The 16445-nt window shown below is 41.9% G+C and overlaps 1 protein-coding gene across 1 annotated transcript in view; it reads left to right on the top strand.

The window, feature by feature from the left end:
* The window catches only part of LOC126998806 (uncharacterized), a 39579-nt gene extending 36144 nt beyond the window's left edge, over positions 1–3435 (top strand). The window contains exon 5 of the mRNA XM_050860893.1: positions 2758–3435. Coding sequence (XP_050716850.1) covers positions 2758–3106 — 349 coding nt within the window. The 3' untranslated portion in view covers positions 3107–3435. The remainder of the gene's footprint in view (positions 1–2757) is intronic.
* Positions 3436–16445: the final 13010 nt, after the last annotated feature.

Below are 16445 nucleotides of genomic sequence, written 5' to 3' on the forward strand. Positions count from 1 at the left end.
GCTGCATGCTTCGGTAGGGAGTTAGGGCACCAAGGCTTGGGTTAATATTAATCCTGTCTACCCTTGTGAGACAAGGAGGTTATCAGTTTCTTTGTTGATGAACCTGTCAAAGTAAGCCTCTTGGAAGGGTATGTTCAGACACTGAGGGAGAAGGGGGTGTCAGGAATGTTGTCAGGGTCCCTGATACTGAGTTCTTGATCTTACGAGCCTGTAACCAAGCACAGTCTGAGCCTACCCCAGTGCCCCTGAGTGGCAGTGACAATCCCTGTCACTCAGGGGTAGGCTCAGGCTGTGCTTGGTAATGGGTGCCTAACAAAGAACTCAGTGATCTGCTTTTATTCAAGGGAGTTCAGAGTTCATGTATTTGTGCTAGTTATACAAATAGTCCTCCAATACCCTGTTATTGAGGATGGTACAGCTATCTGAACCATTGGTGGGTGTTGAATTTTGCTCAAGGATGTGGCTGATCAGTTTCCCATGGTTGAGTAGCTCAGCAATCAATTCAAAATACAGACTGAGTCTGACATCCACCTTATTCTCCTCCTCTTGGCTTTCTTCTAGCTTAAAATATTGTTCTCTGTCATCAGGCCTTTAGGAGTGATGGGGCCAGGCCTATGCATGCATGTTTTGAATACCCTTAGTTGTTGTGCTAGAGAAACTAGCCCCTCAGATTCATATTACTTCCTCAGCAGCTGCCTGAACTTGAGCCTTGTTTCATGTTGGTTGAGGGGAGAAAGAGACCATTTTATCCTGTAAGGCCATTGTGTCTTGATATCATTTATATATATGACCGTGAGCCAGTTGCTGTTAACCCGTCTGCTGCAGTTGGCAAGGATTTGTCTTTCACTGGTAGCCTGGTAACAAACTCCCAGGTCTTCCTCTGCCTCTGTTGTGGATAGTGGAGTGATTCCCATGTGGTATTGGTATGCTGGATTTCCCCTCCCAAGGTGCATGACTTTACATTCAGACTTCCTTCATACCAACTTCCGTGCTTAGGGGCTTCTTTTGCAATCAGTCACCGTGCAAGGAGCCACTATAATGAATGCAATGAGAGTTGAAGACCAGAGGTGGGCAAGTGCGGTACTTGGTGCGGTAGTGTGGTAGTACCGCATCACAAAAAAAGAACCGCACTACTGCAAAATTTCTGAAAATACTGCACTAAAAAATCCTGCGGTACTTTTTTGCGGTACTTTGAAAACTATTGAAAACGACATTTGCAGCGCGGCATACTTGCATAATTTTTATTTTTTATTTATTTTTTTTTTTTATTATTATTTTTTTTTTACAGTGAATCGGACTCAGTCAATCGGTATCAGTCATCAGAATCAGTGATTCAATCATGCTGACTTCAGTTATTGTTCAAAATTAAATACTAAATAGACAGACTAAACTACTACACTGTGAGTCTATTTTAACCCGCGCGGTGCCGGCCATTTCAACCCCGGACCCGTCCGTGGTGACAGCCGATTCATATTCTGCCCCATCCCCTCCTCCCCATTCCCTTCCCTCCCCCTCCTCCCCTTCCCATCCTCTACTCCCCTGTCCCCCCCTTTCTCCTCCCTTACCTCCCTCTCTCTCCCTCCCCCAGTCCTCCTTTATCTATTGTATATTAAGGCAATTGTACTATTTAAAGCATATTTCCTTTGGTTGGATAGCCAGGATAGGCACTGAAGTATTTTTTATTTTGACTACCACTACCGCAGTACTGCACACCACGTACCGCACTGGGAAAGAAAAAAAATAAAACCACTACCGCAACCGCACTACTCCGGAAAAAGTACTGCACTACCGCAACCGCACTGCTGATTTTTCAATACCGCGCCCACCTCTGTTGAAGACACTGATAAGTCACCGCTAGTCAGAACACACCCGAGGTACAGGAGAAATGTCCGCGACGCACCAAAGGGTCAAGTGTTTTATACCACTGTGATGTAGGAGATTCCCGATACCCAACCCTGCAATATATGAGGGATACCTGTGTGTGTGTGTGTATATCTATATCTATCTATATATATATATATATATATATATATATATATATATATATATATATATATATATATATATATATATATATATATATATATATATATATATATATATATATATATATATATATATATATATATATATATATATATATATATATATATATATTTACACACACACACACACACACACACACACACACTGATATACATGCAGAATCATGACTTAGGCATTATCAGAGCAGGCAAGAAAATGGCTTAATACAATACCAATGATCAAGCTCAATTCTTAGCTGATTTTGGTTTGACAGCAAGCCAACAGTGTGGTGAGCATGGGGTGATAAGACTTGAACCTTACTTTGCATTTCTTACAACTCTTGATTTTTTTGTATATGCAATTGCCACATGATATGGAGATTTTTAAATTTCTTCTCAAGTCAGATTTTGTTTGTTGGACCAGCTATGTGTGAAGGGATACTTTTACTGAGGTTAAGAAGCATTTTTTTTAGTTGCATTATTAACAAAGTTAATTATGATTGAGGTTTGTAAGTGATTACGAGAAATGTGCATACCAACGTAGCCCCTTTAAATGGGTTTTCTTCATTATCATTACTGTGGGTGAGAATATAATTTGTCATTTTTGTAAAACAAAAAGTAGTCATCACAAAATTTGCTGTGGATTTGCTCACCCTTTCTCTCTGACAAGTATTTTTCAGTCACTATGACACCACCTGTCCATTTCATATTGTGAATGCTTTTTGCCTTTCAGCCTGTCTAGTGGTTGTCCAGTTGACTGTGAAGAAGAAGAACGGTTGGAGCCTATTTTGGATTTAGAGGAGGCCTTGGAGGAAGCCCTGGGTGACCTTGACAGTGTGGGCAGTATGGAGGTGGACGCCAACCTGCGACTAACCTGCTCGGGGAGCACCACCTCTAGCTTGGTATCTCAGTCTGAGGCAGGAGCAGCAGATGACCCCACATGTCCTCTTCCGGCCAGAAGGCAAAGGGGACGTCCCAGGAAGCAGTCATTTACAGGAAGTACGTTTGATAATAGTGTGGACATTCCAGATCTTGATTTCAGTCTGAGCGACTTGATGGACTTTGACGTCTACCTGTTCTAGCCTCGTGATGATGGTGAGAGGAAGTGTCACCTGTAGCTACAAAGTCTGAGTTCAAACTTGTACAGTTGCCCCTTGTATGAACTGGACTTCATAATAGTTGATCAAAGCGTAGTAAAGTCTTGTACCTTTTCTTTTGTAAATCTTTCCTTCTATTCTGTTTTATATCAGTTTTTATGGAACTGAGCTTGAGTTAACAAGGTTTCACTCTAGGGTCATGGCTATAATTTTAGTTCTGGTTCCATGGTAGTAATTTAATCAAGAGAAATGTCACTTGTAAAATTGCACATGAAAAATGAGATGGTTCAAAGAAATACAACCACAAAGCTTTACTCATGTGTTTTATTCCTCCCTAGGATGGCAAATCAGCCAAGATTTGGCAGCACGTGAAACCTCGTCAATTCTTACTCAGGTTCTCTGTATGCTTACGCACTTTGCCTGAATGTTTATTTACGTGCAAGTTATTCCTTCTCAGCATTGAAGTAATTTATTAAATTTAATGGATGCCACTTGAGCTTTCTTAGTTTTGAAGTGATTGAGGTTTCACTTGCAAGGTCTTTAATTTTATATATCTTTACTAAGTTATCTTCCCTATATAAGGTAAGGCATAATGCTCAACATATATTTCCTTACTCTACCATAAAATCATCACTGCCAGACCAACTTCCCTACGAGAACCTTGTTATAACCCAGTCTGCTGCGATCACTTTTAATGTGCTGCCGCACTGCATTTTGTGAAACTTACCCACGTAAACTTGATGGGTATTAACATATTGCTGCCAGAGATAATAACCCATCACTGGAAAAGCTAGGGATCAGTTGCCACTAAAGTAGTAATCTATTGCAGCTAAGAGTCATTTATCACTACTTAATTGTTCAGATTAAAAAAAAAAAAAAAAAAAATTAAAATGATAATCAAAGTGCTGAATACCATGTAATAATTTACCACAAAAATGGTGTCTCAACCACTGTAGTGAGTTAGATGTAATCCTGGATAAATGACAGTTTTAGTAAGATAAAGATATTGTGATCATAGGGTTCTTAGCGAATACAACAGGCTTGAACTGTTGCCAGTGATGAGTGTGTCTTTTGACTACAGTGGGGCTCCGCAACTTACGCTTCTTCAGCCAGTGATTTTAAGTCTAGCGATGGGATAGAAACAGTCCTGAGTTTCATATTTAACGATCAGAGCCTCGAAAATAGTGAAAATATTCCCATTGGCTGGGAGGAATGAGTGGGTAAGTTGTGTCAAGATGGCCTGAGGAAACATTGTGCAAGAAGGGTGGGCACCTGCTCCCTGAGTCCCCTTGACCCTGACCCACTGGTCAGCATCGTTGTGCAACATTATGCAATAGAGCTAATAAGTCTCGCCAAGATGGCCCTGAATGTAAACAAAACTGATGTCATTGTTCTAATTGTGGCCAATGTCATCTGTTCTCCATCCTCTTACCTTCTATGAATGTTTCATTCAGCTGTGGTTGCTGTTTCTGGTAAAGGGTTGCCTTTAACCCGTCCAGCGTCAGATACGTATGACGTACGTATTATTTTTTACTACCATTGAGTGTCAGATACATGTCGTATGTATTTGATGTATTATTTTTCCCGTCACTGGAGTGTCGAGGGCGATACCTTTGAACTGACTCCTCTGCTGGAAAAAAAAACCCCAAAAAAACCCCCAAACCTCTATAAACTGTAATTGCGTAAGCGAACACTTGTGGGCGACTGTACATAAGGATAGGCGGTGGCTGAGTGTTTAGTGTGCGGGCTTAGCATTCACAGTGCCATGGACAACGTTGGTTTGAATCCCCACGCTACCACCTGGGATTTTTCATTCACCACTGAGTGGCCTAAGACTACCCACATACTGTCCAGAAGACCACCCATCAACCCGGACTCTAGAAGAAACCGTCCAGGTGAATCAAGAATGAGTTCCGGGAGGCAGCATGAGCCAAGCATAACTGGCTTCACTATAAAAAAAATTGCCTGCACCACAATGGGCTTGGGCCAATCACCAGGCCCCAGAAGAAAGCCTACCGGCACTACAGGCCGAGCTGTAAAAAAAAAAAAAAAAAAAAGAAAATGAGTTGAACTATCAAAAAGCTCAAAATGAATTACTTAAACAATACAGGTAACTCTCGATTCACGCGAGTATTGTGTCCTTGAAGAGGTCGCGTAAATCAAAAACAATGTAAATCAAACAAGAGGTAGGTTTCTATCAAAAATAAATATTCACTTCATTCAGTGGAGAGAGAGAGAGAGAGTATCCATATCACTGAGATATCCACTCAGGCACTCGGTGTCAGCCTCACTCGTGTGAGGAAGAAATGAGGGACACCATGAGCAACTGGCTAGTATTGGTACCGGTACCGAGCAGTCTGGTACCGGTACCATACTGTATAGCTGGTACTGGTACCTGCCCACCCCTATTGTTGAGTAGCGTGGCAGCGTGGGTTCTGTATTGTTGTTCAAGAACTTGAGCTCAACTGTGTGGCCTCTGCGCCGTGTGAGTCCAGTTGCGTGAGACATATGGTGGCCACTCCATAAAATGTCGCATATAAGTGAAAAAACATTTAAATTAAACATTTGAATTTTGGACCCTGCGTTATTTAAAAAATGCGTAAACCAAACTCGCTTAAATCGAGTTACCCGTATATATAAGTCTGTGCTATGTCGAGAGAAAACGATTTACTCGGATACGCACCCTGAAATCCAAGAAAGTCAACGGAAATCAGCACGACCATTTTGCTTCCCGACTCGATAGAAATGGCCCAAAACACCGACTTCTAGGCAGCAGTAAGCTTAAAGACATTACACTTCTTCATTTTTATCAGTGTCGCAGACACCGATCAACAGATTGTCCATCTTCTTGTTGTTCTCTTCAAGTTGTTTTCCTGGCTTACCCATGCATTGTAGACATGACACTATAATAACATTTGTTAGCCCTGATGAACCCTACAACTTGGCATCATAAACAAAGTCAGCTTTTTTTTTTTTTTTTTTTTTTCTTTTTTTTCCCCATCTTGGCCTGTGGTGCCAGTAGGCCTTCATAGTAGGGCCTGATGGTCGGCCCCAGCCCATTGTGGCACAGGCAAGTGTTTATAGTGGTGCCATCTTTACTTTTCAGCATTTTCCATTTTAGACTCCTAGTTGCATAATATAAATTGTTGGGGGGGTGTTGGAAGGTCATGCGACGCTGATCTAGCACAGTTTTTGTGCTATTAACACTTTTTCTTCTTCTGCGCTGTTCTTCATTATCTTTTTGTCTTCTTCTTATTCATCATGGTTTTAAGCTATTTTATCCAAAAAAAATATATATATTTTCTCCGACGCTGGGGTGGGGAGGAAATACCACTATACCAAAACGCTGTACGGATTAATAGCTGCTTAGGGAATATTGTGTGGGAGCTATTGTGTGGTTTGCCATGTTTGTTGGGATCAGCTGATCCACTGTTCTGTTTGGCTCATCACCCCACCCACGGGTCAACTGAATGCAGGTGTGTGATGTTGCCCTCAGTGCTCTGCTCAGCCCTACCAACTCTGAGGATTTTACTGGGTTTAACCCATTTAACTGCAAATGTTTTCTCAGGAGATCCCCCCATAATGCAAAAGTCAGTGGAAAATACACTTTGAAACTGAGAAAAAGTCATAAAAAATGTTTTATAGAAAATTTTCTGGTGCACCCTGCTGTGAAATCCATTTCTATGTTGTTGCATTTGGCTGGAATTCCAAGATTCCCCCCAAATTCCAACTTTTTACTGGTGCAACGTACAGGAAAATTTATTGAAGAAAAGTTGCTCATTTTATCGCGATGGAGTCTGAAAGCGTAGTTTATTATCTTTGACCCGGAAATCTACTGCCTACAGAGAGCCAAATTTATGGTGAAACTCGAAAAAATAATTTTGGTAAATTTTTGTATTTTTTTCATTCTGGAATGAATCTCATTGAATAAAAGCTGTGGAAGATCATCTATATAACTCAATTATGAAATCAGATTATGATTTAGAGTGACCGTTGGCTGGAATTCCATGATTCCCCCAAATTCCAACTTTTACTGGTGCGATGTACAGGAAAGTTTATTGCAGGAAAGTTGCTCATTTTATCATGATGGAGTCTGAAAAATATAGTTTATAATCTTTGACCCGGAAATTTACTGCCTTCAGAGCCAAATTTGCAGTGAAACTTGAAACATAATTTTTGTATATTATTGTAGTTTCTTCATTCTGGAATGAATCTCATTGAATAAAAGTTGTAGAAAATCATCCATATAACTCAACTGTGAAATAAGATTATTATTTGGACTGACCGTTTGGCTGGAATTCCATGATTCCTAAAAAAATCAGCTTCCGCTTCCCACTCCTCTGAACACTCCTGTGAACAAGATATTGGTTAGACTCTAGAACATCACATATATAAGTGGAGGTGTCAAGACTACGCTCAACACGCAAACAACGAACAGAAACTAAAGGAAGACCGCCGAAACAGATCGGCTGAGGGAACATATAATCGCTCTGCAGATGCCATGATGCATAGGCAGGAACAGTAGGCTATTTTTAGCATGAAGTGGTGGTAAGGGACAAAAGAGGTGCCAATTAGTCACTTAGTATCGACAGAGACATAGTTACGTGTGCCCTTCAAATTCCAGATAGGTTCTTGCTCTCCGGCGCTGGCGTCATGCTCGTTGCCCATGTCTGATAGAACTATATGACGCCGGTGGCATCAACGTCATTAAGGGGTTAATGATCATAAACTGCTGTAATATGAGAAGCGTGAGTTGCTGAGGGAGGTGGTGGGGGGGGCAGTGACGGTGGTGGTGGGGGGGCAGTGATGGTGATGGTGGTGGGGCAGGCTCTGAGTAAGCTGACACACACTTCCTATTCCTAACTTCTTTTTTTGATTGAACACATCCAAAGAATGTATTGGTGAATTTTGTTGTGTACCTGCCTGAAGGTATATATAATGGCCGGGCTAGATCAGTAAAATTTGTGAAGTTGATGGGAAAAACGCTGATATCTAAGTTAGAGTGTTTTCTATGTTTATTTTTCCCTCATATTACTGCCCTGTGATGAAATCAATATTTGAATTAGTGATCTTTAAAATAATTCTTAATATTACATTCCTGATTTAAGCCAACTCCACTTAATTACAAATTTTTAATCTAATCTTTGTGCTACCAGGTTGTTGTACTGGTGCCTGGTTTGGGGCAGGAGTGCACTCCTGCCTGGAACAAACAGACTTTTCTTGGGGACTGCCAGGGTGGTGCAGAGGAGGCATAATCTTATTGAGTCAGGCCTGTGGTTGACCTCTTGTCGGCTCTGTGTGTGGGTGCCTGGAACATCATGAGCCTCTCAGAGGATTGTTAACTTCCCCATCTATCAGATAAACTCAGGAGGTTTAGTGTGGACATAGTGCATAGTGACAATGGAGAAATCAGTAGCTATAGCCATTTCTAGCTGACTGCAGTCCTGTGTTTTGGGGTTACTTCATTTGATGAGCATACGATGCTGGTGAGGTTGAACTAGAGTCCCTTTATAGAGAGAGTCCTGACATAGGCGGCCCTGTGCATAAGGCTGCTGGGCGCCATTTTTGGCCCTTCGAGCACTGCGCCGACTTTGAACTGAGGTAATAAGAACATAATTTTATCTATTTTGGAAGTGGATTCAGCTGCTTTTTAATGTAGCAATGCCTTGCTGCCTAGCCTTCAGCTGTAGCAACATGCCACAGAGGGGATACAAAGTGTATAGTTAATTTAACTGCAAGGCCACTGAGAAGACAGACAGAGGTGTGCTAACAGTCAGTCGTCTTGGGAGGAAACCATCGGTTATGACATGAAGACACACACTGCCATTGTGTGTGTCTTGCTGTCATAACTGCCCTCCCTTTGTACAGTCTGTGGAAATCATTGTGAGAGAGGCACAGCTACAAGGACTGAAACAATCGTTCACCAAGTCCAGCCAACGAAGCTGATGAGGGAAGCTGTGGCCCTTATGGCCAAAATTATTGGATGTGATCTCTCCCACAGGGCTGTAGCTGTTATTACAGACTCACAATGGATATTTCACACTCATCAAGGCCACGGTCTAATAGACTGGACGTGTTACAAGAGTTTAATGAACAGAAGCTAGCTTTTGGTGAGGCATACCTGTCTTGGTAAAACTCTAGAATCACACCCAACTCACTCTAAAAGTTAACACATTATTTGTTTAGATTGTATTTGCTAATCATCACTCTGGTAATCGTTTCCACTATTATTACTCGTTTATGAGATTTTAAAATGCAGGGAAATATTACTATTTCAGCAGTGATAGGTTAGATTACTATTTGCTCATGTGAAAGCTCTTCAACTAGAAACTCCTCTTGGTTGGGTTATAAGTGCATCTTTATTTAATAGCCTAATGTATAAGGTTGCACAGTCTTCATTTTCATGGGTACCAATGTCATTATAATATGTTGAAGACATTTTCCTACAGTATGCTCTATAAACCAAGCTATTTTGACCCTCAAGCAAAATGAAACACATTTGCATGGCCTTAGTATTTTACTGTATTATTTTTTTAATCAACAATAAGTATTTAAATTAGATTAAATGTTATTGAATTATAGTCATTGATGACTTATCTTCACAATACCTTGGAATCGCACAGAACATTTATTGCAGCAATAGTGTGTGTGTGTTTGTGTGTGTGTGTGTGTTAAGTTGTTAACACAATAAAGAGAGCAGCACGGCGAGTAATGGAATCAGGGCCCCCTCTACCCCCAGATAATTAGTTTACACTAATTTTCTCTCCATATGCTAAAGTTTACTGCAAGCAGGTAATGGAAAGAAAGCAAAGTGCCTTTGCATTGATGGAGCTTGGGTAGTGTGTCAGCCACGTGGCCCATGAAAAGTATATCAAGGCTCATGACGTTCAGGAGGCAGCGTCTCTCCCTGCAGGCAAGGGTCAGGCGATGAAGGGATATGTAGGTAGTAGAAAGACTTCCCCAACTGCTGCTGATAATGTTTTACAGCGATAAGTATTGTTAACCCGGTAGCAGCGGGGATCATGTTTCTTAATGGTCCCTCCAAGCGAGAAAAGTGAAAAAAAATCACCCCTCACACAAACCAGTTCATAATATATATCAAAGCATTTGTGATCAGATTATGTATCATCTATTTTTTTGGGTTTATATCATGGCACAAATTTGGCCCGTTGCTGCTACACGGTGAAGCCACAAATTTGGCCCGTCGCTGTTACTGGGTTAAATCCATCCATCACAGCAGCAACACTCAAAGAGAAGCACCCAGACTTGTGTGAAGTCTCTCAGTACCCTCTGAGCACTGTCGCCTCTCAAGGTCATCAGCTGCCCGCCATGACATGCATATGTATATATATCACAGGCTACGTGGGTTACTGAGTACGTGCCTGTACTGAGACAGTGGCTGATTGTAAGGGTAATAATAATCTCCTATCACCTTCTTATGGCACATTACAATAGCTGGTGACCAAATTATGGTAAAGTATAAGGGTGTAATGGTGGGTTGGCGATACCTGTTGATGTAGACACAAACGGTCTCTTATTTACTTTCCCAGAGCTCGTTGACTACTGGCTCCCTGCTGGCTGTTAGAGGAAGGTGTGCAGGTCTGACACAAGTGTGCTCAGTTTCATTGGACGACCCGTATGGTTGTGAAACAGAAATACAAAAGAGAGCGTTTGGTAGCGTTTGAAAAGCGCGGCGAAAACAGGGCCAATAATGGCGTCCAAATCTGAGGTTGTCGGGACTCTCTCTATCAAGAGACTCTAGGTTGAAGCACACCTAAGGCTTTATATCTCTTAATGCAGTATATGCCTCTACTGAGATGTGTGAACTTGAGAAAGAGATGTTCCATGCCAAGCTCGACTCTGTAGTCAAGGTGCCCCCACATGACACACTTATTGTTGTGGGGGAATTCTGTGCAACTACTGGCACAGAGAGAGTTGGCTACGAATTATGTGTTGATCTCCACTTCCCTATCACCAGAAACGTGAACAGTTCACTCCTGAACTTTGCAAAGTCCAGAAGGCTGATGATTGCTGGTTCCTGGTACCATAGACTCAAGCCTTGATGCTTGACTTTGTACAACAGTGCTGGTGGGGTGGCAAAAGAGATTGATCATATTCTCATTAGTACTTGTTGGAGGATCCTTCAGAACTTTCAGGTTTTCCAGAGTGCTGAGTTCTTTGTGACTGACCACAGACATGCTGTTGCAACACCAAGGATGCATTAAGTCCAAGAAATTCTTAAGTTCCCGCCTTCTGGGGTGGGGTGTCTTTAGAAACTAAGGGACTCTGCATGTGCTCTGGAGTATGCAGTGGCAATCTCAAATGGGTTTAAGGTGCTCAGTAGTGTAGAGGACCCTGGAGAGTTGTGGGATACCTTTAAACATGAAACTCAAAGCTGCTGAGGAGTGCTGGGAAGTGTCCAAGGTCTAGGGGGGAGTTGCCTTGAGGGAGACACTGGAGAATGTAGAGGAGAGTCATGCTGCTGGGCTGACTGGGGACTCAGACCAATACTGGAGTCTGATAAGGAGTGAAACCCTTCTGAAGAGAGATAAGGAGAGGTATGTCAGAGATCTCACTGAGGATGTTGAGGGTTGTCACAATGCAAACGACCTCAGATCTGCCTTCTGAGCTCTGAAGGAGCTCCGTTCAAAATCCACATCTCAGATGAGTACTATCCGAGTGCCTGATAGGCAGAGAGTATCAGATGCGGATGTGCACCGGGCTTGTTGGGCTGAGTAATTTGGGAAGCTGTATGTGACAGAGCCTCCAGGCGAACAGCTCTCTCTGGCTGGGTTGCAGATGGCGGCTACTGATCCATTAATAGATGAAACCCCACCCTCTTGTGGAGATGAGAGAAGCTGTGAGGAGGTTGAGGGTGGAAAAGCAGCTGGAATCTGTAATATCAGTGTGGAAATACTGAAAGCTGGAGGTAAAACTATGATCCATGAGTTGTATGCCATGCTTTCTGCTGTGCGGCAGTCTGGTGCCTTCCCTCTGACCGGAAGAGGGGGCTGATTGTCATTATCTGGAAAAGGAAAGGGGACTGACGGGATTGCAACAAATATTGTGGCATTACACTGCTCAGTGTGCTGGGCAAAGTGTTCGCTCATCTGCTGCTGATGTGAATTCGATCTCATCTTCTCAAGTTTCAGCCTGAAGACCTGAGTAGTCAGTGTTCATGTCCTACTACTTTGGGTCCTTGTGGGATGCCTATGCCAGTTTCAACAAGGGATACTTGCATCCTATGTTGGTTTCAAGAAGGCTTTGGACTCGGTGCATTGTGAGGCATTCTGGGACATTCTGCATATCTGTGGAATTCCTGCAAAGATTATTATCTTGATGACTGGCCTTTACTCTGGGACTGAGTGTTGTGAAGATCAGGGGAAGCTTTTCTGGCTTCTTCCTTGTTATTTCAGGAGTGAGGCAGGGCTGGGTGTGTCCTTGCTCCATCACTTTCAAACACCTGCATGGACTGGGTATTAGGTAAAGTTGTTGATCAAAGTTGTTGTGCAGCATCAGTAGGCAACATAAAGGTGTTTGATGATGATGCTGTACTTCTCACAGAATCACTGCAGATCTTGGTGATAGCTTTCGAAGTGCTGTATAAGGAGTTGAAGACACTGGGACTGAAGGTCTTCTGGGCCAAAACCAAGGTCCTGTCATTTGGAGGCTTGCTGGGTAGCACAGTTCAGTTTGTTCCTGCTTTGGTGTAGACTGTGAGGTCACCAGTGGTCTTGCATACCCTAGTTGTATAATGCATAATAGTGGTGGGTCTTGTCAGAAAGTTACTTGACAGGTTGGCCTGGCCTATGGTGTCATGTACACACACTCAAAAAAGTATCATTCCAGTGGGGTCCAACGAGCTTCACACTGAGCAACACAGTAATCTCGGCAGGGTTGGTAAAAGTGCGATCACCCCCACCACCTCAGCTCTGCTGGGGGGAGCAGGACAGGACCCCCGTAAGTGAGGGATAGAGAGGAAGGGAGACACTGAGATACCAGATATCACCATAATATTAACGGAGTGATTTGAGTGCCACTTGTTTAAGCTTTACATTCACAAATTATAAAACAATAATGTTCATATGATATACATAACAGCGGTGGGTAGAAGTATTGCCCCATGTCAAAGACAAAAACATCAACCATCAATGCATGTCAGATATAGTTCAGTTCATAATGTGCCATTCTGGAACTAATGCTTCCACTGAACGTGTCTTTTCTCTCATGAACAAGCTGTGGGCATCTGAAAAAAAAATAATAATAAATAAAAATCAAATATCGCTAAAAGCATGGCTGGTAAGAAAGATGAAAGTCTAACAATAACGCAAGGTGTTATCATATTGTATCCTATATAGATGAAATTTTAACTTCATTTGTGTGTGAAGTATTGAAGCATAATTTCATCACCCAAACAAGACAATATTATAGTGCTACATACAACACAGATCAAGTCACTTCGACTAAGACTCCACCTGTGTGTATCACGAAGCGTTACTGTGCCAGCTCAAATTCTACTGCTTCATTTACGAGTCCCGCTCGATCACTTGATTCAGGCAAATGAAGCCACACCAAACACACGCAGTGATAACAATATGAGTAGCCTGTTATCAATGACTTCGTCCTTGGTGTTAGTTTGTATCGTGCTGAATGTGTAACAATACTTATTTGTGTGTGTACATGAAAAATGTGTCGTATGTATACGTACATATACAGTCAGCGCCCAAAGTGATGGCGCATCATGTTTTTTGCTTCTGAACGCATGAAAAATGGATAAGAAAAATGTTTATACAGTACTTATTTCACCTCTAATACTTTGTCGGGTTGCCTTTCCTCTTGAGGCAACTCTGAAGACGTTTTGGAACCGACAAAGCCAGGTTTTGGAGGAAGGAAGGTTCCAGGTTTCCCCAGATCTCCTGAATGTGGGTGATCAGCTTATCCACTGTGGAGGTGTCTCGGCCTCGTAGTCAACGCTTAATCAAGTTCCAGATGTTCTCGATTGGGTTGAAATCGGGACTATTACCTGGCCAGTCTTTAATGTATTCAATGTTGACCCACTCAAACCAATTTGTGATCAATTTGGCGGTGTGAGCCGGTGCACTGTCCTGCATGATTATTTCACTTTTGCATTTTGTGAAACAGTCCTCCAGATTGTCAGCAAGAAGCTCAAGATAACGTTCTTTGTTGACAGTGAGGTTTTTTGGCAGCACTACTAAAGTCCCAGTGCCATGATACCCAAATGCTCCCCATACCATCACACTGCTTGGGTGTTTTACAGTTCCCTCAGTGTACTTAGAGAGATAAGGATCTGAGCCAGGACGTAACCTCACTTTCCCTCGTATGTTGCCAGTCACTGTAAAAGTTGCCTCATCTGACCACAGAACTGTTTTCTGCTTCTCTGAATCCCAGGCTAAATATTTACGGCAAAACAAGAGTATTTTCTTTTTTGTACCGCTTTTAAAATGGGGTTCCTTTGTGGTGCACGATACTGGAATTTAAGGTCGTGATGAAGGCATTTCTGAATAGTTCGCACTGAGACGTCCTGAAGGAGCCTTGGGTTCTTTTCCTTCAGTTCTTTTGGACTGATGAGAGGCTCATTGTCCACCTGACGCTTCAGCACCTTCAGGGTCCTCGTAGAAGTGACACGAGGTCTCCCTGTCCTTTTCTTCTTAGGTGGCGGTGAGACAGCATCTCCCGCGTCCCTACATTTTTTTGTCCAACACTGCACACTACGAAGTGCCACACCTGTGATGTCAGCTATTTCTTTATTTCTTTCTCCCCCTAGGCTCAGGGAACATATAGAGGAAATTTGTTCTTTTCTCAGCTCTTTCTTAGGTCCCATTGTCAAGCACAAGACAGGAAAGCAATGCACACTTTGCAACAAAAAACACGCGGTGCAACATAGACACTCAGACACATGCAGTCCGTATAAGGTAACGCCTCACACTGAGACAGCAACACATGGTGAGGGCCTCAAGGTCACTTGCCCGAACCCATCATCTCCGCACCAACAAAATCGGCGGATTTGATCCTTGTTTTGAGGGTAGTTTGTTCCGCGCCCAAAGTGATGGCGTTAGGTGTTTTGTGCCATCACTTTGGGCACTGACTGTATATACATATATACATACATATTTGGTATCAAAAGAAAGCAAATTAAATGTATTATTCATAAATGGGAAGAAATAGGGTTGAATACTAAATAAATAAAAAATAATGTATAATAAGGTGCTTAATATTGGTTGATTTATATAGTGAAATGATTATATAAAAATAGTAACTTTTATATAGATATCTTAAAATGATTTAATACAAGATAGTCAACATAATGAAGTGTTCATATATGAATTTTTATGTAGATATATTAATTTTTGTGGCATCAGGAAGGTTTTTCGTTGCGGCGCGTGAAATGAGTCAGATTTGTCAAATTTTCGTAGCGACTTCTGGTCAAGCTCAAGCAAAAACTACAGAAGCTAGGAAGGCGTGCTTGGTGGCAAATGAAAGCTCTACTAATACAGATTAATAATCAGAAAAAAAATGGAAAGCACTAAATAAAAATATAAAAAAGTTATAAGCAAAAATCTAGGACATGTCCAAATCGTGGCAAAAAAAAAAAAAAAAAAAAAAAAAATAAAAAAAGGCTGTTTTGTGACGGCTCGACGACAAACTTGGAATTGAGCTATCAAAATATCCTTCGAGCTGGTCAAACTACATTGCCAAGAGGGGCTACATGCCAAATTACAGCCTTTTAGAGGCAATAGCAATGCCACACTAGACAAAAACAGCTAAATGTCTGGAGTTCGTCAAAATCGCTCTCAAAAGGGTTTACGTTTCGAGCTCTTGTGACGAAACTACTGGGAATAGGGAAATGTTATGCATCATATTGGAAAGCACATTGGTAGGGCTAAAGTATTTGTTAAATAAGTTTTTAGAAATTCTCAAAAAACGAGTGGGTTTCAAGGTTGGGAACTCAAAAATAGAATTTTTTCAGTTGTTTTTTGCGAATTTATTCGATTTTTTACCCAATCGAGTCATTTTTTGAGCACGGTCACTTATTAAAAAATATAGCCCTTTCATTTTGCTGTCGATTGATACCAAAAATATTTCTGTAGCCCCAGAAATAAGGGAGTTATGGTGATTCACACCACAGCGGTTGATTTTCCAAAATTCGCGGCTTAATGACAAGGGCGCCGCAAAATCAAAAGAGTCCGCTGTCCATCACTTGAGATATCACTGGTTGAAATCATCACACTCGTCAAAAATTCCATACGCTCTGGAATTTCTGCCTGCCACTCACTTATTTCAAGCGTAACTAAATTGTCACGGT

The sequence above is a fragment of the Eriocheir sinensis genome, chromosome 2 (genome assembly GCF_024679095.1).
Source record: "Eriocheir sinensis breed Jianghai 21 chromosome 2, ASM2467909v1, whole genome shotgun sequence".
Lineage (NCBI taxonomy): Eukaryota > Metazoa > Arthropoda > Malacostraca > Decapoda > Varunidae > Eriocheir > Eriocheir sinensis.